This window comes from Nothobranchius furzeri, chromosome 12, assembly GCF_043380555.1.
Source record: "Nothobranchius furzeri strain GRZ-AD chromosome 12, NfurGRZ-RIMD1, whole genome shotgun sequence".
In the NCBI taxonomy this organism is placed as follows: Eukaryota; Metazoa; Chordata; class Actinopteri; order Cyprinodontiformes; family Nothobranchiidae; genus Nothobranchius; species Nothobranchius furzeri.
In genome coordinates this window covers 67,737,202-67,760,741 of record NC_091752.1, presented here as the reverse complement: position 1 = coordinate 67,760,741, position 23,540 = coordinate 67,737,202, and the positions used below count along the sequence as shown (strand labels likewise).

Genomic DNA, 23,540 nt, shown 5'->3' with positions numbered 1-23,540 from the left:
GAGTTAACCAAAGATTCTGCCCAGCAACTCTACCGAACCTTTGCAAGTGCCTACCCCTGTTCAGGTATTCCATTGGTTCTTGAAAGTTGGTCTTGGAAAATGGTCCTTTGGGCCAGCCTGCTGAAGTGAAGACAAGTGCATGCCATAAACTTCCGGGAATATTACCCTGAAGTTCCAATAGTGGAAACACACCTCAGGTTAATTGGTTAGGGAGGCAGAACCCTAACCCTAAATCAACAATAATAATAAATTAACTTGTCAATGTTAGTTGGTAATGTTTTTAAGAGATCGTCAAAATGCCTTTAAACTACTCGGATAAAATGTTGTCTAATAAGATGAACATTACCTCTCAGAGCAAACCTCAAAACAGCCGGACGAACACCAGATACTATCCATCACTTCGTAACAATGGTATGTCCCTAAGATGAAGGTGGGAGATACAACATCAAAAAACAAAGGTCTGCCTTGACTGGCACAGGAACGCTGGTCTGAACAGGGCCAGGACTAAAGTGGATTAGTGCTGCCTTTTAAACAACTCCAGTGTCAAACATGCCTTTGAGGTTAACATGAATGCTAGGGATGTCCCATTCCGATATCGATATCAGCCCAAAAACACTGTATGGGATTATATCTGACTGCATCAAAAATCTCCAATATAGGCAGTTCGAAATTGTCTTTTTTTCATACTTACTGTTATTGGATCGTGCTCTTCGAATGAGTAATATCACTTGATTAAGCCTTTCATGCGTTCCACACCACAAAATAGATAAACGTGTGTGATTTTTGCTGATATCGTATCAGATTGATATCGGTATCGATCAATACTGATGGTTACAATATCGGAAGAGAAAAAGTTGTATCGGGGAATCCCTAGTGAATGCTAATTAACAGACCATCTTAGTGCTGGGAACTGAGGGTGGAAGTTGGTCGTTTTCCTGCAGGAATCAAAACTGTAATAAGAAATTATTATGGAATGATAGTGTTTCTGTTAGTAGAGCACTTACAGATTAGCCTCTAGCTCAACAATCTGATTGAAACAAATTATTTTTTCATTCAAACTGAGGTTGTTCTCAGAGCGATCTGCAACAGGTAAGATATTAATTGTCCATAAACCTTTAGGAAGTAACTCCCTTCAGAATATGGGAACAATCCCTTTAACAGTGGCTCCAGGCTTTCTTATCCGGAAGCGTCCACCGGTCGGTAAACCAACATGTACAGAGCTGAAAAATGGCCTGTAGTTAAACTGCCCACACAAAGCTAGCTGCTCTGACTCAGCAGTTCTACAAAATAATTTAGAGGCTCCGCAAATGACTTTAGATCAACTGCTCAGTTCAACATGTTTAATCCTAATGAAAGAGCCACTCACGAGCACTAAAGATCATTAGACTCTTTCCCTTAAGATCTTTCTACCAAACTACAAAAGGGAGCAAATGAAATCAGTAAAGAAAAATCATAAGTACTGGCAAAGCTATGCATCTCTTTTTGTTTGGAAATGTCTGCCGATAAAAACAGAAATGCTTTTTTCATAGTGAAAAGTCTTATTTTATCAGACTCAGTCATGCAGCTGAGTTCGTCTTTTGTCAAACTGATTATTAGATTATTCTGCGATGCCGTCTTTTATTGTGAAATGGCTGTGTGCAAAATATTCAGCAAACAGATCAAATGTTCCCAGGAGCTAATTTCTCTTTATTGAATGTTAAAAGTTATGAAAGAAGAATTTGCTCTAATCCAGGGGTCACTGACCTTCGTGAAGCTGAGAGCTACTTCATGGGTAGTGAATCATACGAAGGGCTACCAGGTTGGTACGATGTTGACCTTTGACCTGGAATAGATCAGAGGTAAACTAAACTTCATGCATAATTAACATATTTTAATGATTTGCTGATTTGGGGGAAATGTCAGCTGCTTTATTTATTTATTGATCTTAGACTCGTGTTATTTGAAGAAATGGCCCGAGGGTCCCTTAAATGGATCCTGAGGGTACCATGGTGCCCGTGGGCACCATGTTGGTGACCCCTGCTCTAATGTAATATAAAATATTTATTGAGAAAACAAAGCTTGTTGGCACATGCAAGCACCGGTCACTTTGCTCCTCCGGGGGCTAGCGCTGACAAGATTCTTTGTCTTGGGGGAGTGGGTTGGACGAGAAAGTGTGATCTGTCTCTGGCTGAGCAGTCAGAAGGGAGGTTTCCATTGGGGAGAGGGAGGAACCACCAACAGTTCTGTCCAATGACAGCTTTTCACTGTCACTACTGCGGTTCCTCTTATGGAGGCCACAAGAAATCGCCTGCCCTGCCTGTTGGCACGCTGCCCCTGTGGAGGGACTCCGTTTATGCTGAGAACAAAATCACGGCTTTTGGTCCTACAGTGTGTGGTGTGCAGCCAACATCAAAAACCACACATCACATATTAACCGATTTCACTCACAAGCACTCTGAGGTCGGACAGGATTTCTCACCAACCCTCTTGAGATCGAATGTGACATCGCAGTAAATAAACATGATGGATAAGAAGGGTTTGGACTCCCCTTGCTCAATGCAGCACATACTCTCATTTGTCCCTGGGCCGTTGTGTTGACCTCGTGTTCCTGGGCCCGTATGAGAAGATGGTCATCAACTGTTTAGGTGTAAAAATGGCTGCAGTCCTTTTTTCTGATTGTAATGGGGTAAAAACCACCTCACACACAAAGTTCTAACACCGTGCTATTCAATGCTAAAACTAGGATGACACAAACTAGTTAATATATGAAGCTTCTATTGTATATCAATATAAAATATTAATATAAGCGATAGAAGATCATACACCAACGAGCTTGGTCTATGATTAATCTACGGATTAATACTTAATTTAAGATACTTAAATTAATAGCAAAAGTTTATTTATTAAACAGAGGATTCAGTAAGATTCTTTTCATTCGATAAATGGAAATGCAACCCTTTTCTGTGTTTCGTTTCAATAATGAGGCAAGTTTAAAAATGAAGAAATTTTATTACTAACAATTTTTAAACGAAAGATTTGAAATGACAATTATAAAATGACAATTCATGGATGGCAATTTTAATGACAATCTTTAACAGTTTGGATATTACTTGTTTAAAAGCAAACCTGTGACTGAATGGAGCTAAAATGAGAATGATGAGTTTTGGATGCATGAATGAAGTTCTCAGAAGGTTTCTTTCAGAGAGAATGAAAGCGTTCTGGGTGGAAATGATGTTTTGCGGATAACTGAGTTATTTTTGAGAGAAACAGCATCAAACGCATTCTGTCGAGGTCTGCCTCACCCAATCAGAAGACCCCCGTTTGGATCCGAAGCGCCCAGGTGGAGATGGGTTTCCTCCAGGCACGAGGTTGGTAGAAAAACCTCTAGCATGACCAGATCGGTCCTGAGATGTCTTCTTGGGTCACTCGGTGTATGAAGCGTTTGGCAGATGAACGTTCTCGTCTTTAACTGAACTTCAGAAATCAATGACTCTGGTAGAGTCTTTCGTTAGCTGGTTTACAGTTCCGTTTATTCTTTGGCTATTCTTGTCGGCGTGACAGAACAGCTTGGCAGAGGGTCAGGCCGGCCGTCCCTGGCTCCTCAGGCTGATGTTGGTTACAGAACTGAACTTGAATCTGTGATGGTTAGTTTTACCAGAACTCTCAGAACTCCTCCCACTCTCTCCGGAAGAAAGCTTGCTCATGCGTCAAGAACATGTGATGCAGTTATTGTTTATCTGAACTCTGTGTTAGCTGGATAGGGTGACTTGACCTTGTTGCTAAACACATCTTTAATCATTATAATAATTATTATTATTATAACCAAAGCATAATAATCAATTTCATGTAATTAAAATACCTTTATAATGAGCAAAGTGATCATGTTATGATGATTATATTAAACAGTAATAAAATCAATGAGTTTAGTAAATATTATCTAATTATTATCATCGTGGCTTGAAGTGTCCTTCTTGGGACGGAACAGCAGATATGATGTTATGATCTTGAGCAGACATCGTGGCTCCTTGGGTTAATCTGTGGGTTCAAAAAGTACTGTTTGACCCAGCTTGACCCAGCTGGCAAATGCGACCTTTGCCACACATCAGAGAGCCTTCATCACGCTACATGATGCACAGATCAAAGCGGTGGTATGATCATATTATTAAATCTATTCCATTTAGTCAAGATTAAGCCCTCACTTGGAAACTGTTACTCACCCTTTATTCTGTCCAGGTTTGACTTGTAATCCACTGTAATCTGGACTGAGCCAGACTGCATTTGGGACAGAACTCTGCAGCCAGGGTCTTCATTGGTACAGAGAGGCTGGAGCACATATTACTGCACTGCCTGTATTATTGGGCAAGGGTTATGATATTAATATATGTGTTTAGGGCTTAGGGCCTGAAGACTGTCAGATTTGAGAATCAGATCAAAAATGGGGATAACTATCTTGCCATGTCAACTGGGCCTTGTCTGATAACAGTCTCAGAATTTGGGTAAGTTTTGCACCAGCTGGTCCAGACCAGACTGTGCTGGCATGGAAGCACCTGAAAACGTCTCCTAGTAAAAGACCCAGGTTTTTGAAAAAGCGAATCTGATCTTATGTTTTAATTTGTTACCCAAAAAGTAGGGCTGGGCAATGAATAGAAAATTTATTGTTATCGAAATTTCTGACTTTAATCGAGATAATTTTTACCGGGTCAATAATTTTGATAATAAAATATGAAAAGACGTGTGAAGGGTTGGCAACGTTCATGTCCCTTTAACTCGTTCACTGCCAATGCATGTTTTTACTATGTGGGCGTCGGACGAGCCCCCGCGCCGAGAGAACAAACATCTCAGCTCTGAAGCCGATCTTCATCCGCATACGTCACACGTCACGTGATCAGGAAGCAGAGCATCCATGTGTTAGGAGATCGCTTTGGGCCGTTCCTGTAAAAAAAGTGAGGCGCAAACCGGAAAAGCGTCTGCCGATCACAATTCGACAACGGATTATGAAAGAACGGATAATGCTCGAAACGTGCAGATTCTTCCTGATATAAGAGAAGAGTCTCCGCTTTGTTTTGGTTGTTTTGGCGTTGACATCATCCTAGCGCACAACGTTTTGTGACTCTCAAAAAAACTGTAAAAAAGGCGAGAAACGCTGGCAGCGAATGAGTTAAGAAGCTGTACCACCTTGGGTCATGTAAAAATGTGACTAAATGTAATACGTGTGACAGCCCCATCTAGTGGACAACGTTTGTTTCTGAGCATACCTGTAGTTATCGTCCATTTATCGTTATCGAGGTGAAATCCTCAATATATCGTGATATTGATTTTAGGCCGTATCGCCCAGCCCTACCAAGAAGATAGAAGGTGGAACAACGATATTTCTAAATTTACAGAAGCTAGATGTTTATATTTGTCTTAAAAACAGGGGACAATGTTAGATAAAGTGATCGGGTAAAGGACTGGTAGAGATAGAGTTAGGAATCATCTGCAAAAGCACCAGCGTTACACCAGTGCAGGTCTTTTTTCACCGCTAAGTTACACTAGTCATTCAGCATGACTGTCAATTACCAGTCATAAAATCTGCGTTCAGACTCTGTCTCTAAAACAATGCTCTGAGTTTTCTTTGCCGTTATTAAACAGTTGTTGCATCACATATTAAATACTGTCTCCACTCTGAGTGGAGTGTCTTCATGTATTTTTTATATTTCCTCTTGTGTCGTTGTGATTTATTAACCGTAATGTTATTCTGTAAGCGAATAGTAAAAATATATTCTGCACAAATTCTGTTTCTACAGTGTAACCAACAAAATCAAAGCAGCTTCAACCTCCAATAATACATAATCAACTGTAAAGAGACACATTCTCAAAAGAACCTCATAGATCATTTTGTTTAGGACAAAAAGTGTCATAAAGTAAGTTACAGAGCTGTGAAAAGAGTATTTATACCACCTTACAGACTTCCTGTTTTGCTTCAAAGATAACCTGAGTAAATACAAACTATAGTTACTTTATTAAAAGTATTACACAAGTATTACTCAAAACTCACCTTTTGGATCTGTTAATGCTTCCACGTGTGTCTCTGCTGCCTCTATAAGCTGTCCATCCATTTTCTGTCAGTGTTTGGTTTTAGGAATTATGGGCCTAAAATGAGCCGTGTCAAAAAGTCCCTTATTGTGATGTCACAATGAGGAAATTTAGCCAAATTTGGACTTTATGGGGTTTTTTTCAGTGGTGGTCCTGATTTGATTTTTGCAACTCCCCCTTGTTAAATCACAACGTTTGACCTTAACCTTCAGCTCTGCTTCAGCGGTTCCAAGTTGTTTTATTGCAGAATTGCTTTAGAACGCAGTGGGATGTGTTGCTTTTTGAGATCTTTCAACGTACTTCATGTTGTCAGACTAGTTATACTGGAGCGATTTCTGCACAGGTCTGGTAGTGGTAGAGTTTTGGAGTGGCTGGTGGAACAGAAGTCTGCTTTCATAATAATATAATTAATCAGTTCATTTATGATTATTTCCAGGACGGAGGTGACGTTTTCACACAGTACCATCTTGGTTTGAGTAGCTTTGTTCTCTTGAGAGATAAACTCATCATTTGAAATTTCCTTGGGTTATTTTTATTTAACATTTTGTTTATCTGAAACATTTAAGTGATGAATAAAGTTGTTGTTTTTTTTTAACAGTGCTGTACTGCTCCATAAATCCACTCCATGCTGGTGTCTTAATCGTCTAATGAGCCCAGTCTGTGGCTCTGACCTAAGTGGATAAACGCTCTACTTTTATAAACAAACATGGCTTCTTTTCCAAACCCAAACAGTAAACACTGTGTGTTGTGTCTTTGCATCTCAGTCTTCACGTGACACATAAACACAGCATGTCTGGGTCACACAAACAAGTGCAGGAGAAGTCGGACTGATGAGTAAAAGTTGGTACACTGACATTTTAAACTCAAATGCTGAATATACGTAGTACCGTGTATGCTGCAGTTGCATGTTGACATCAACCTGACTGACATCATCTTTGTTTCACAGCCAGTAGTTGTCATTGCCGTCATGCTGATGTCAGCTTTTGGCTCAGAACATGCCCGCTGCCTGGGTGACTTCAGATAGTGTCGCATAGATACCGCTTCACTATAAACAAACACTAATAACAGTTATGAAGTTGACTTTTTAAAAAGCATCCCCTCTGATGAGGACATTGTAAATGTGGGGAAGAGCCGGCCGGTTATACACCAGAGCTGCAACAATGCTGACACCCTCTGGTTGAAAAGCTTCAACACAATTGCACTTTCCAGGTGCTCTGATCTTTCATTGTACTAACTGCTTTTACTTTCAGAGCGCTGAAGCTCTGTGGTTCAGGAGGACCACCTCACGTCAAGCTCATCATCGAGTGGGAGCACAGAGTCAAAGACTGGTTGGTGTTTACTTTTTAACCGCTTACATTTTTGTTTAAATGACTTAAATATCTTCTTCAACAAACTCTTCTGGCCTTGGGTCCACAGCCTGTTTGGTAACATCCACGAGGAAGTGGTGAAGGAGGCAGACAGCGTCAGAAATCTGCAGCAGCAGCACGACCAGCAGTTTAGCTGCACCTTAGACGAGTGCTTCCAGCTCTACACCAAAGAGGAACAGGTAGTCCATCTGTTATATTGTAGATACATAGTTCATAATTAGTTCATCGTCATGTTTAAAAAGGTCCTTCACAGAGAAACTGATGATCCTGAGTGTTTCATGCAGGCTGAACATGAAAATAGTCTCCTACACCCATCTCCTGCTTTAGCTTCTGATAGAAAACAGACGGTGATATTCTAGGATAGAAAATCCTGACAGATCTATGTCACCCTGTCACTAACATTCATGGACTCACCCATCTGGACTCACGACGGGGAAGGCCACTGTTGGTTTAGCGTCCAGGAAACAGTAGAGAACGTCTCTGCTAGTAGAAGCAAACTGTTAGCATTAGCAACTCCACCAACCAGCAGAACTCCTCCAGGCTTGTGTTATTTGTGAAGATGAAACATCAACGTTGCAGAGCAACCAGAGTCAGTGGTAGAGTCGCGTTGCTGTTAGCTAATAAGAAGAGAGAAGTCCAAAAGTCAGGAAATAGGACAACAAATCCTATCGTCTGAAGCTACGTTTTCCTCTGGCTGAATTCTCCATGCTGAAACAGGCGCACCAGAGCTTTTGTCCCCCAGAATACAACTTAAAAGGCATTCATGCCTGCAAGATTAGAAAAGAGAACAGCACTGATAGCATTCATATTTCTGGATGGTTATAAAATAAAAACAGCACTGACACGTTATTACAGATAATTTGCATGTTTAGAAGAAAAGAACAGCGCTAACACAGCATTAATAAGCCCTGGATGATTAGAAAATAAAAACTGCACACAAAACATGCCTGGTTAGTAAATAAAACACACTTGCCTGCCAGAAGAAGTCATTCGCTCTCATCTTCCTCTTGCGCTCTAAAGCCATTAAAGTCCTCTTCTTCAGTGTCGGAGTTGAACAGCCTCAGAAGAGTTTCGTCACATACCTTTTCTGTGGCCATGTCAGTGTCGCTGTCCGTGTTGCTGTCATCATCCCCGGGTGAAGCTGCTTGAATGAGTTCTTCCCGCTGCCGTCTCCATCGCCGAACCATGGATTCATTCATGCCAAGCTTACGTGCGGCAGCACTGTTTCCCTCCTTTACTGCCAGATCGATGCCCTTCAACTTAAATGCGGCGTCATATGAACTCATACGTGTAGTTACCATGATGGGGGGTATGGATTTGAAAAAAGAATCTTCATCGTGCCGGCTGCTTGCATGTGCTAAATGAAAATGAGCACTTTCTTCGATTTCCACGTTTGACTTCCACCTGTTTCACTTCCTGCTAAAGCGCCCCCTGGCAGGTGAAGGAAAATCTTCAGTAAAGCCGCACCTCATTATAAGCCACACGGTTCAAAGCGTGGGGAAAAGTAGCGGCTTATAGTCCGGAAAATACGGTAATCATTACATGGTAAAAGGTAAACGGCCTGTATTTGATATAGCTCCTTCTAGAGTCCCGGAACCCCCCAAGGCGGTTTACAACACAATCGGTCATTCACCCATTCACACACACATTCACACGCTGTGGGGATGAGCTACAATGTAGCCACAGCTGCCCTGGGGCGCACTGACAGAGGCGAGGCTGCCGATCACTGGCACCACCGGTCCCTCCGACCACCACCAGCAGGCAATGTGGGTTAAGTGTCTTGCCCAAGGACACTATGACAGCGACAGACTGAGCGGGGCTCGAACCTGCAACCTTCCAATTACAGGGCGAGCACTTAACTCCTGTGCCACCGTCGCCCCGATCATCGTCGCCACATCATCAAAAACTAACTTTAAATTGTACTACTGTAATTATTGACTACAGTAAAATATCTAAACTCTTCTTACTCTGAGAGATGCTAGTCGGCATCAAATGATGAAATATTTTCAGCAACGTTTCAAGTGTCTCCTTCTGGCATGTAAGCAGCTGTTTGAAAGTCCCTTTTAAACATGGCAGCGTCTAGTCTGAATAACTGTAATTTTCGAAATGGTAGCATACACTTTTCACTTTCAGTGTGGCACCAAACTTACCTACAGAGGTAACAGAGATGCATGATGAGCACGTTTAGCTCGTGTTTAGTAGATCAGCGCAAACACTGGTTGTACCCACGATAACTAGCTGAATGACTGAGTGTTTTCCATCTGAGCCATAATTAAATTCTACATCTGGACATGACTGTCAGGTCTAAGCAAAGGCACACAATTAAACGGATTTTTATGGGTATCCTCCTCTGGCATTACTTTGGCTAAGCTGACAGTCACGAGAATATGATGCATCACAGACGCTCTTCCGTTACACGACAATGCTAACCAGCCAGATAGGAGCTAAAAGACTTTTACTTGCAGTACTAAAATATTAAGAGTGAGGGTAGAGCGTCCTCTGTTGGTGTCATTTTGAGAGATGCAGCCACTGCTGGGGTGTTTTCTAAATGCCTAAAGATCTGAAAAATAAATTTAGAAAAACTAAAAACTAGAAGTCAGATTTGGACGTTTGACTATAAAACCTGGACAAGGTCCTAGTGGAAATTTAATTTTATTCTTGACCACTTTGTCTAATATATACATTTATAGTTATCAGAAAGTTGTCAAATTATCTATAAAATTATTATATTATTATATTATACACTATAAAGGGCATAAAGGGGATGTGGGGAATGTCTGTGCGCTGCTGCAGACCTCTGCTTATCTTGGACGTAACTTACTTTTTATTGCCATCGAAGCCGCACTCATTACGTTTTTTTAACAAGCCGCTCCTAAAGGCGTCTGTCCCTCTCAGTCTCTGGTGATCTGACCTCCAGCTCTAATGAAGAAAAGCTCCAGGAGCGCTGCATTGCTTCAGATTATCATCTCAGCTGATTCTGTTTACAAAAGTCAAACTTACGGTCCGTTTTTACTTTCATTTTTAATCCTTTGATGCATAATGGTCACTACAGTGGACAGGTACTCAAAATTGTTATTTATTTGTTTTTGCTATTAAGCACAGCTGTTGAAGACTTTATTGCATTTGAGCCCCTCCATTTGGACTTCAGTAAGCCAAGTCAACATATTTCATGCTCAGAATGCACGCTGTCCACTGAGGTGGACATGTAATAAATTATTTGTAAATTATCAAATTTTACAAAAAATATTTGTTGAAATTTGTTTCATTCACACCTAAAGATGAATGAAAAAAATTGTTAAAAAAAAATCATAGTTGAAGATTTCATAATTCATGCATCAAAGGGTTAATATAGTTACCGGCCGTACGTCGATGTGTGTTCCCCCCTCGAGATCTGTTTCTTTTGCACCCAGCTGCAGGTGGAAACGACCCAATCACAAAAAATAACCCTCACCCGAACCCTTACCCTAACCATAACCACCCTGTCACCAAAAATGTATGTTTTGCATGAATATAATTTTTGAAAATCGTTGTTGTCGTCTTCCTCCGCTTATCCGGGTCCAGGTCGCGGGGGCAGCATCCCAACTAGGGAGCTCCAGACCGTCCTCTCCCCGGCCTTCTCCACCAGCTCGTCCGGCAGGACCCCAAGGCGTTCCCGGACCAGATTGGAGATGTAACCTCTCCAACGTGTCCTGGGTCGACCCGGGGACCTCCTGCCGGCAGGACATGCCTGAAACACCTCCCCAGGGAGGCGTCCAGGAGGCATCCTGACCAGATGCCCAAACCACCTCAACTGACTCCTTTCGATCCAGAGGAGCAGCGGTTCTACTCCCGAGTCCCTCCCGAATGTCCGAGCTCCTCACCCTATCTCTAAGGCTGAGCCTGGCCACCCTACGGAGGAAACTCATTTCGGCCGCTTGTATCCGCGATCTCGTTCTTTCGGTCATTACCCAAAGCTCATGACCATAGATGAGGATTGGGACGTAGATCGACCGGTAAATCGAGAGCCTGGCTTTCTGGCTCAGCTCCCTCTTCACCACGACAGATCAGCTCAGCGTCCGCATCACTGCAGACGCCGAACCAATCCGCCTGTCGATCTCCCGATCCCTCCTATCCTCACTCGTGAACAAGACCCCGAGATACTTAAACTCCTCCACTTGAGGTAGGGCCTCTCCCCCGACCCGGAGTTGGCAAGCCGCCCTTTTCCGGTCGAAAATATTATGTGTAACACAATTTTATGTTTGTTTCAGGGTTATGGTTAGGGTAAGGGTTAGGACACACATTTTTTGCGAGTGGATGGTTCTAACATATAGCTGGGTGCAAAAGAAACAGATCTCGAAGGGGGAACACATCGACACAACACCGGAGCTCCCCGCGGGATCGTGACACCTCCCTCTGTTGCACCAAGTCGTAATCACCATTTATAAGACAGACAGTTACCGCAATATCTCTACCAAGCGAGACGGAATGAATGCCGTAAAATTTGAGCTTCGCCATGCCGACGTGGCGCATGTATAAGACACATCGTTGTGGTAGTATTACGCTGATTTGCCGGCACGGTGTTTCTTGTAAAAAGGGCTTTAGACCAAAAATATGGGTTAAGAAAGTCCTGCAGTAAAGAAGCCTTCTCTATTGTTCCCTCCGTCTCTGATGCTTTTGTCTGTTGCCATTGCCAGCTCGCCCCTGATGATGCCTGGAAGTGTCCCCACTGTAAGCAGATGCAACAAGGCATGGTAAAGATGAGTTTGTGGACCCTGCCGGACATCCTCATCCTCCACCTGAAGCGCTTCAGGCAGGTGGGTGAGAGGAGGAATAAGCTCACCACATTTGTGCATTTTCCCCTGACGGACCTGGACATGACGCCTCACATGGTGAACCGCAACAACGGCCATCATCAGCACCCTCTTCAGCCGGACTGGAAGCAGCTCAGAAGACCAGACTTGGCTCCTCCAGACTTTTTGTATGACCTTTATGCTGTCTGCAACCACCACGGAGGAATGCACGGTGGACATTACACAGGTATGAAAAATTCATGCTCGCGGGGGAATCTGCCAAAAGTGAAACCAACACGGAAGTGACACAAAAGATGCTATTCCCCCCTCAGGAATCCAGAAAGAAAAGGCAGCGTGGGCATGGGCGACGGTAGCACAGGAGTTAAGGGCTCGCCCTGTAATCGAAAGGTTGCAGGTTCAAGCCCCGCTCAGTCTGTTGCTGTTGTTGTGTTCTTGGGCAAGACACTTAACCCATCTTGCCTGCTGGTGGTGGTCGGAGGGACTGGTGGCGCCTGTATACGGCAAACTCGCCTCTGTCAGTGCGCCCCAGGGCAGCTGTGGCTACAATGTAGCTCATCACCACCAGCGTGTGAATGTGTGTGTGAATTTACTGATTGTGTTATGAAGCGCCTTGGGGGTTCCAGGACTCTATAAGGTGCCATGTCAAATACGGACCATTTACCATATCCAGCACATTTGATATACAGAACCAAGTCAATGTGCCTTCCAGGTGCAAGATCAGCAAAAACTTAAAACATCAAAATCAATGTGACAAAATAGAACAGCAGAAAAAAAGTAAACACAAAAATTTTGATGTAATAAATAGAATAAAACAACAAACAATTGCCCCTCGGGATGATTAAAGTTTTTTTGAATTTGAATTTGAAAAGGCCAAAGTTAAAGGCCTAGCAGTTACAGTGATGATTGATGAATTCATGAATGTTTTCAATCTTAATTTTAAAGTTACTAGAGCTGGGGCACATTTGAGGTCATAAGGAAGCTGATTCCATCTGTGAGGAGCATCGTAGCTAAAAGCAACTTCACCCTGTTTGGTTCTGAACCGGGGTTGTACCAGCTGACTGCTTCCTAAGAATCTGAGAGCCCTGCTGGGTGTACAGGAAGGAGATCCAACATGTATTTTGGAGATGAACGCATGAATGAGTTTCTCCATATCTTTTTTTGACATGAGAACTCCGACTCTTGCTATTTGATGAAGATAATAAAACATGTTAGAGCCTAGAAGGCAGGGGGTAGCAGAGTCGCTCAAATGCAGTTTTCTGGCTAGGAGCACCTGCCAACCTATGTTAGCTTAGGTTAGCTCTTTCAGCTTGTAGCTACATCGGCTCAGAGTTTGTTGGGTGTAAGTCATCTGCTCCCCCCTTCACAGCCCCACTCTCCACTCCATTTTTGTATTTTCCAGGAGTGATAAGATGCATTATATGGTTCATCCATTATTTATACAGATGTAGAGTTAATTCTGCACACTGGAATCACCTCTGTGCTATTCAGAGGAGAAACAGCATCAAACGCATTCTGTCGAGGTCTACCTCACCCAATCAGAAGACCCCCATTTGGATCCGAAGTGTCCAGGTGGAGATGGGTTTCCTCCAGGCACGAGGTTGGTAGAAAAACCTCTAGCACGACCAGATCGGTCCTGAGATGCCTTCTTGGGTCACTCGGTGAATGAAGCGTTTGGCAGATGAACGTTCTCGTCTTTAACTGAACTTCAGAAATCAATGACTCTGGTAGAGTCTTTCGTTAGCTGGTTTACAGTTCCGTTTATTCTTTGGCTATTCTTGTCGGCGTGACAGAACAGCTTGGCAGAGGGTCAGGGCGGCCGTCCCCGTCTCCTCAGGATGATGCTTGGTTTCAGAACTGAACGTGAATCTGTGATGGTTAGTTTTACCAAAAGCTCTCAGAACCCCTCCCACTTTCTCCGGAAGAAGCTTGCTCATGCATCAAAAACATGTGATGCAGTTATTGTTTATCTGAACTCCGTGTTAGCTGGATAGGGTGAACTTGACCTTGTTGCTAAACACATCTTTAATCATTATAATAATAATTATTATTATAACCAAAGCATAATAATCCATTTCATGTAATTAAAATACCTTTATAATGAGCAAAGTGATCATGTTATGATGATTATATTAAACAGTAATAAAATCAATGAATTTATTAATTATTATCATCGTGGCTTGAAGTGTCCTTCTTGGGACGGAACAGCAGATATGATGTTATGATCTTGAGCAGACATCGTGGCTCCTTGGGTTAATCTGTGGATTCAAAAAGTACTGTTTGACCCAGCTTGACCCAGCTGGGCAAATTTGACCTTTGGCACACATCAGAGAGCCTTCATCACGCTACACAGACATTGGTCATGCTGCCATCAATATCAAAACACACATTGTAATTTAGTTTGTCGCTTTGAAGTCTGTTGTCTTATGTGGTGGTATGAGCAGAAAAACTTTGGGATCCAAACAAAGTTTTCCTAGCCCTCCCACTGTCGTCATGGGTGACCCCGCCAGGAAAGTTGACCATTGAGCAGGATTGATGATTTATCCCTTGAGGTCCATGTGGCAGGGGTGGGGTGGTGCTCACTCCTCACCCCTGCCAAGTGGACCTCAAGGGAAAAACCATCAATCCTGCTCAATGGTCAACTTTCCTGGCGGGGTCACCCATGAAGACAGTGGGAGGGTTAGACTGGTGTCAAGTTGGGTATTGATTCTTCCTGTCATTTTCCTATTTGTAGCCTTTTGTCGTAATTCTGTTGATGGCCAGTGGTACGGTTACGATGACAGCACTGCTGAGCCAGTTCCTGAGGCAGAAGTGTGCACACGTGGAGCCTACATTCTTTTCTACCAGAAAAGGAGCACCATCCCACCTTGGTCTGCAAGCTCCTCGGTCACTGGTTTGTTTGTCTTTCCTTTTATTTCTTTTAAAATGTCATAAAAATGGCATTTTTAGTTTTTACATATATGCAGTTTAGGCTCCACGTGGCTTGTTTGACGATGTGCAATAAAAAAAACTGATTTAATGTTTTGTTAGGCTCAACCAGCTCATCAACCTCTGACCACTGGCTGGTTCGACTAACAGGGGGAAGTGAGAGGGGCAGCGTGGTATCAGGTGATCCGAATCCTGCAGCTTATCAGAACATGCAGGCCCCAGAGTCTCCAGAGTTGCCTGTCTTTGGAGATGAACCCAGCAAAAGAGAAGAAACAAGTAAGCATGTAAAATGCTAACAATATTTTACACTTAGATGGAACGGTATTTTTGTACTTTTACATTATTTGTTTATATTTTAAAGACCTATGGTCACCTTCTACCTAAGGCTGCTAAGTTTAGCGCAAGATATGGAAGTGATGAAACAACAACCTATGTCATTTAAAGCATGTTTAAATGCTTATTTCTAATAACCTGGTATTTGAAATAATAAACTATCCAACTAGTGGCTACAGTAGTTTATTTAAATAATTTCCAGGGGCAGCAGTAGCTCAGGAGGTAGAGCAAGTTGTCTAGCAATCAAAGTGTTGTAGGATCTGTCCCGACTCCCGTCAGAGAATTCTGCTGTTGTGTCCTTGAGCAAGACATTTGACCCACATTGCCTCCTGCTGGTGGTCGAACCATACGCTGGAGGAGGGGAATCTTTTCATGTGGACAGTATGTCTCTTTGCCAACAAGCAGCGTAAGGTAATTCTATCTAACTGGTTCGTGTCCAAAGAAGCCGCCACCACGACCACTCCAAACAAAAAGGTCAAAGGGTCTGGGGGCAGAGTGGTTCCATATATCTTGGAGGGTGAATCAAAAATAGACCACCAACATCGCTATAGTTTCGGGCAGATTCAGGGGTGGACTGTCCCGGTGGACTGCTTACACAAGTGGGCCGCTTGGGCCGACGCAACCCCCCAATCTCAACTGTCTGAAAAACAATGTGGTCATGCAGGACCCCTGTTCCTCAGGTATTCCAATCATCCAAACATTACATCTCCTCGAGCGGCTCTCCAAATCCTTGTACTTAGCTCAGAGAGTTCCTTCCCTTGGTCCCCCACCGTGTTCTGAAGAAAGATAACCTCGTCTGACAGGGTGGACAAACCACCCTTCATCTCCGTAACTTGACCCGACCTGCATGACATCCGAGCGGAGTGCTGCTGCAGTGCTCTGCAGAGATGTGGACTCGAGTCACATGACTTGTACTTGAGTCAGACTCGAGTCGTTATTTTAATGACTTCTGACTGTACTTGATAAAATCTATACTTACGACTTGACTCGGACTTGAACGCCAAAGACTTGTGACTTGAATCGACTTACATCTGTTGACTTGATGATGACCTGAGCATATTTGATATTTTAGCACAAAAGTGGCACGACATGGACAAAAATCATAATTTGTTCTTCGTTCTGGGTGTGATCTTGTTCTGCTAAATGCAGCAGCTCTTTGTCTATAATCAGTTGCACTTTCTGCTTGTTTGAGCGAATAAATGAAGCTTTTAGAAGCTTTATTTCTGGAATTTATTTATTATCATTGTTAAATTGGAGTTGTGCAGATGACTTGATTATGACTTGAAAATTCAAAGTAAAGGACTTGGACTTCCAGATCATTGACTTGGACTTGGTTGTCTTTGACTTGGACTTGACTCGAGACTTGACTGGAAAGACTTGTGACTGACTTGTAACTTGCAAAGCAGTGACTTGGTCACACCTCTGGTGCTCTGTAATTCAGCTTTCATCACACTCAGCCCCAGGGCTTCCTTCATTTCTCATCAGAACTCCACCTGAAAGAAGGATTTCTGAAGCCTTTCAGCCCTCAGCTCTGACATCTCTCCATCGCCAAGGTCAGATCTTAGCTTGGGTGAGGCCGTAGCTCCAGCTAGAACCAGATTGTTCTGGACCAAGGAGGCTCCAGGCTTTCTGCTTTTCTTCGACGTTGCTGCCGTTTCTTAGATCTTTCAAAGATATTAAAACTTTCACAATAAAGTTCCAGGCATTCAATTTTGCCCCAAAAGTTAAGCCAGAACACTTTCAAATGAATTTGCAGAGAGCCTCAAGCACGTCCTACTCCTCCACTACCTTGGCTTCTCCTCTCAAATTGATTTACATTTTATTAGGGTATGTCTAAGATTTTGTCAGTATAGCCCATCTAACAGGTTCTGTCTTTTACAGATGGGTTTGAACCCAACCAGTTGGTACGAGGGATCCAGGTGAGGAGTTTTAGCATGAGATCACCAGCTAAACCCAAGGAGACTCTAAGCAAAGTTCTTCCACTGCGATGGTCCTTTGGGTCCAAAGACCGGATCAAGCACTCAGTCCGAACCCAGTCGGGAGAGCTGGTAGAGTACCTGGAGTCTGGACGAAGACCGCGATGCACCAAAGACCCTATCATAAACCTGGTGGCCACTCCACCGCTGAGAACCGCCCATGGAAGAGTGCTTGAAGTAGGACAGGACTGCAGTTCACCAAGTGGTAGCAGTCTCGGCTGCACGGATAGGCCTGGCTCTGACACTTCCTACTCTCCCAAAATACCAGAAGGACAGAGAAGGTCCTGTCTGGAGAGAAACTTCAGCCACGGATCTGGCAATGGCTGTCATCTCAAATCCAGTGAGGATGACTCTCTAAGGCAGGGTTTGTATAAGAGGCTGAGAACTGACCAGGTCAGGGCCCTGGACCTCCAGCTTCAAAGAGGCGCCATTCTAGGTGGTCACATAAGTCATAGTGCACCACCAAGCAGAGATTCTACATTAAAACGAACCAAAGTCCCTGCAATCTCCAGAATCCAGAAGGACTTGTTACATACGAACGTCCAATCAGAGGAGAGGAAAGAGCAGAGAGATGAGGCTCAGAGCCAGGACAACCTGTCATTTTTCAAGCCTGCTTTTGTGAAGAAAGATATCCCTAGGTCACCAATCAAACAGCAGGAGAGGGGAATAAATGCCCATGGACAAGTGGAAAACCTGGCTAGCTGTAATTTAGCAAAAACGTCCCTCTCCATTGGGACACTAACTGCAGTGCCAAAAGAAGACAAGAGAGGCAGCATAATCCCCAGCCGTGATATTCATAACTGCAAAACACAGCTGGTGAACGGAAGAACTGGGAATCAGGATCCAGCTGACATCAAGCGGGCTCACAGCTCCAGCAACATCGACACAAAGTTAGACTTAACGTTCCGACGATGTGCCTCTCTACAGAGAAACGGGGAAGTTGTGGTTCCTCCATCACACCGTGTCCTGTTGTTAGACAAGACTGGTTACTCCACTCTACAGCGGACGCGATACAGCACCACCTCCTTGGGTAGGCACCAGATGACCTTCAAGCCTGTTGTTTCCTGTTTCTAAACGCTACGGCTGAATGATAATGCACCAGTTCTTAACTTTTGTACCAAAATCCGAACTTAAATCTGTTTAATTAAACAAAAAAATACAATTTAAAGAGTACTGGTGCTCTTCATCCATTCTTCCTTGGCTGTTTAGGACAATATCTCAGTAATTCATTTTTAAACGGTAAACTTGCTTTATTCCATCAAATGTCGTGTTTTTTAAACTTTGCAATTCTTTTGAATACAATTGTAATATTCTCACTGTCATTTTACCATATCACTTATAACTTTGTGTTGATTTGTTTGTGTTTTTAGTGCCTATGTGACAGCCCAGAATAACTCCTGCACACTCCCAGAGAAGCCCCTCCCCCACCTCACCTGGAGCAAAGATGATCTACTCTTTTTCTTTCATATTACTGTTGTGCGTTCTTACCTGTGGGTGTCTTAAACTAAATCTATGCAGAGTTTAAAAAGCAGAGGGAAAAGACTGCTGTAATGCGTTGTTTTCACAATGTTGTCTATTGCTTTTTGGTATGTGTTTGAATTAATAATGAACTTTTACAAAGTGGAGAGTTTCGTCAGTTTTGGTAAATTTACATGCTCTAAGTTCAGTCTTCCATGAAGCTAAGACGTGTCTGGAAGGCGGAAGGTTGCCCAGAGATGTTGAATGAATATTGAAAGATGGAGAAAACATAGACTTTACACATAGATGGCACAATTTCCTAAGCACTGCGAAAAGTACTAACACTGGACTATAAATTGCTTAAAGTATCTTAACTCATAAACTGCCAGCTGTTTCCTGATCAGAAAAGCCCCTGGCTGCCAGCGTTTTTACTGTTTTTTGAAGAGTCACAGATCATTGTGCTCTATGATGAGGTCAACGCCAAACCCACCAAAAGAAAGAGTAGACTCCCTTCTTACATAAGGAAAAATCACAGTGTTTCTAGCATTATCCGTTCTTTCGTAATTAATTGTCGAATTGTGAGCCACAGAAGCTGTTCCGCTTCGCGCCTCGCTTTTTTCACAGCAGCGGCCCAAAACGATCTCCTAATTTATGTGTTTTTCTGCTTTCTGATCATGTGAAGTGTGACGTACACAGGTGATCAGCTTTAGAGACGGGATGTTAATGCCCACCCCTTAAAAACATGCAATTAATGACTTTAGTCGTCAATGGCCGCAAGTGGTTGGATTTAAAATGACAACTTTAGTCATTGACTTAATTTATCTTTGATGTTTTAATCTGTTTATTATTAATATTATTATTATTATTATTAAAAGTATTATTATTATTATTATTATTATTATTATTATTATTATTATAAATGCACTTTCTTAAAAATATGTTTTGTAGATGCTCCGAGTGACTATGATCACTTTAATCTATGAGTACCAAAATGGGGAAAAGTTTTTAATCCAATTAGAATTCTAACATTTGTTAGACAGTTTGAAAGTGCTGCAGATAATATGTATGAAGAGATATTTCTATGTTCAGAAATGAAAATTAATGACGCAAAATAAAATTTTCTAATGATTGCATTAGATTGCATTGTGAAAAGATGCTGTGATTTCTTTATGCAATCAACCTTTGTGTTTCCCTTAACTCTGTAACCAAGTAGATTTAAACACAAAATCACTGTTGTGGGGACCTGTTTGTGCCCGTTTTTACACAAGTCCTCGTTATGTTGGTCTCTGCTCAGGGCTTGGACCCCATTTTACATGTTAAACAAGTATACACACACATGCGTAACTTATGGTGGCTTCCAGATTACTCTTGATAATTATGCACATGTATAGAAGATAGCCATTGGTTTCTCAGAGTGCCTGCAGAGCAATAAAGGTGAGATTTAACGTTTCAAACCTTGATGCTCGTGTGTGTGTGCGTGTGTGTGTGTGCGTGTGTGTGTGTGTGTGTGTGTGTGTGTGTGTGTGTGTGTGTGTGTGTGTGTGTGTGTGTGCACAAGGGTGTGCATGTACATGCGCCCATGTGTCTGTGTGTAAATGTGGGTTATTTTAACAGCAGTAAAATTTAACTTCACACTGATAAAAATACGGCTATCAGGACTGGAAACAAAGGCAAATGTCTCTTTTTGTAGTTTTTTTTTCTTTTTTTGCAATAACGATTGAAGAGCAGGAAACACTATGAGCAGTTTTTTTTATCCCTGCAGTGATAGAAGTAATGATGAGTCATAAAATTTGCATAATATGCAGGAAGGTAGCAACCACAGCTACTCTGGCTTTCTGCGACATCTGCAATGTGTATTTAATTCCCCACCACCAGTCACACTTTAGTACATTCACCAGACAAATTAGGCAAATGAAGGGAAAAATAAACACGTTATTTTTATTCTGGGATTGATTTAAATATTTAACTCACTTCTTGTAAACTCAGTTTGCCTACACAGTGTCCTTATATTTTTTTGTTGTTATTGCTCTTGAAATTTTAACACTAGAAAATGGAGGTCAGATTTTATGAAGAATGTGTATGTGACATTATTTGAGAAATAGGGTCAGATTATATTTTAGTAACTTTTGTAAAAGTCTACATTTTGTATCATGTGTAATGACGTAACTTAAGTACCAGATTAAAACGGTATGTTTCGCACGAGTGTAATGTCAGAACGTGACATTGGGTTTGAATTGGACATCACATACAAGTTAAGGGATTTGATTGTCTAATGTTTGCATAGTGTACTGCAAGTTTTAGATTGCAAAATTAAACACAGGTTTTCTCACAAAGATCTTGCTTGTAATGACTGGTTTGTGGCAGCCTTGGTAAATGATCCAGTTCTGTTTGTTTTGTTTGTCCAGGATTCAGTCAGGGGTTTGTTTCTGTGGAAATTAGACCAAGGAACTCAAAAAAGTACAGAATCTGCTTCACACATGCTTCATAGTGGGAATGAAGTATTTCAAGATATGCAGTAGTGTTTTTTTAGACCAATGGTTTCCCTGCATCCTTACTCGAGGACCCTTAGGACCACCAATTCCTACCTGCATACGTGCATTAAAAGTGGTTCATTACAAACATTATACTGGCTTTGGATTACAAAAATTGAATGTGTTAATGGGATTTTATAAATATAATCTTTAAAATCTAAGTCAGTGATTCCCAACTGGGGGTACATGTACCCTAATGATACATGACCACATTAGGGGCTACGTGGAAACATTTAACCCATTTCACAGATTATGGAAATCAGTCATTGAACAGCATTGCCCTAGTTGTGCTGGCATGTGTTATATGTTTATGTATTTAGTAGACGCTTTTGTCCAAAGCGACTTACAAGTGATAATCGGCTTATTGCCCTTGAGGCTAACAACAATAACAACAACAACACTGACATCAGTCATGGAGAGGAGAGAACAAGGAGTGGACGGTAGAGAGGGGGACGGGTGCAGGGAGGGTGCTAGTTTAGAAGATGCTCTCTGAAGAGCAGGGTCTTCAGGAGTTTCTTGAAAATTGAAAAGGAAGCCGCAGTTCTGGTAGTACTTGGAAGGTCATTCCACATTTGTGGAACGATGCATGAGAAGAGTCTGGATTGTCCTGAGCGTGGTGTAGGCACTGCTAGCCGACGATCCTGTGATGACCGGAGCGGCCGGGCCGAGACGTAAGCCTTTGCAAGAGGATTCAGGTAGATGGGAGCCGTACCATCTCGGACTTTGTATGCTAGTGTTAGCAATTTGAATTTGATGTGTGCTGCTAGTGGTAGCCAGTGGAGCTCAATGAACAGAGGGGTGACGTGTGCTCTTTTTGGCTAATTGAAGACCAGATGCGCCTCCGCGTTCTGGACCATTTGAAGAGGTCTCACAGTACTGCCTGGAAGACCAGTTAGAATATATTATCCAGAAATAATTAATAATAAACCCGGCTTTATTAAGGACTAGAGCTGGGATGTGCAGCTGCACGATGCTCTGCTACTGATAGAGGATGTGAAGCATCGCATAGATCAAAAATCAGTGAGTCCAGACAACGAAATTACACTGGTTGTGGTGCAGACCTGGGGTCTCATTCATCAAACATTGCAAAGAATCCTTACTAAAACCGTACTTAAGCACAGCTAAAAATTTTTTACTTATGCCAAGTAGATTTGTGATCTATCAAACATGGAGTACGCACAGCTGCACGCAATCTCCACTTCATAAATCAGAGACTAACGAGAAAAGTTCTCAGCTGCATTTTAGTCACATCCCGCCCTCACCACGCCCACTTTCTGCCATAAATGGTCAATGCAAAGTGCCTTGTGGATCTCATGCATGTACATAAGCCGGCTGTTGCAGCGCTCAGCCAATGACATGGCGACCGTAGATCAAGGTAGATCAAGAAAGCAAAAACTGAAAGGAAGTCCTTTTTGGAGGTCACAGCAGTGGCATGACAAATAAGAGAAAATCATCAGAGTGGCACAGCGTTGCTGAAGCCGTCAATGCAGTGAGTTTGTCAGAGAGATCTGTGGCGGATATTAAAAAGAAATGGTCCGATCTGAAGGTGGAGGCAAAAAAAAAAAAGATGTATTGCCACCGCCAGAGTGTGTCTGCCACTGGCGGAGGCCCTGGCACCTCTGATCTCCCACCGCTTGCCGTTAGGATCTCAGCAGTACTTGGACCGGCAAGCGTGCGTGGCATCGTGCCGGAGAAGGAGGGAGATACTGACCATGCAGAGGAGACTGGTAACGTTTAAGCCTTTTTTTAATACAGACCAAATGTGTCCGTCCTTAAAATATAAAACAAAACCATATCTCATTGTTCCTCACCAGTGAGACTGGACGACGGGTCCAATGAGGCATCCCGAGCAACGACCGAAGATGTGGCTGCAGGTTCGGCCTGTCCCACCAGTGCGCCTCGGGCGCATGGCGCCCCTGGAAGTGGCCGGGTGCTAACTGACGCTGTCCTGCAGGCACAGAGGGACATGATTAGTGCGGTGAACGAAGTGAGGGAAGAACTGCACAGAATATGTGACGTCCTGACTGAAATTTCAGGAACACTTTAGGAATTGGTGAAAGAATAAAATATGAAAACCATGCCTTCTGTGTTGGTTCTATAAACGAC

General features: G+C 42.7%; 1 protein-coding gene across 2 annotated transcripts in view; it reads left to right on the top strand.

Annotated features, from left to right (window-relative positions):
• The window catches only part of usp43b (ubiquitin specific peptidase 43b), a 111,767-nt gene extending 92,798 nt beyond the window's left edge, over positions 1-18,969 (top strand). For both annotated transcript variants that reach the window (XM_015945252.3, XM_054750748.2), the window contains exons 10-16: positions 7,305-7,382; positions 7,471-7,600; positions 12,095-12,437; positions 14,943-15,101; positions 15,239-15,412; positions 17,351-18,475; positions 18,816-18,969. In XM_015945252.3, the coding sequence (XP_015800738.3) occupies positions 7,305-7,382; positions 7,471-7,600; positions 12,095-12,437; positions 14,943-15,101; positions 15,239-15,412; positions 17,351-18,475; positions 18,816-18,826 (2,020 nt within the window). In that variant the 3' untranslated portion in view covers positions 18,827-18,969. The remainder of the gene's footprint in view (positions 1-7,304; positions 7,383-7,470; positions 7,601-12,094; positions 12,438-14,942; positions 15,102-15,238; positions 15,413-17,350; positions 18,476-18,815) is intronic.
• Positions 18,970-23,540: the final 4,571 nt, after the last annotated feature.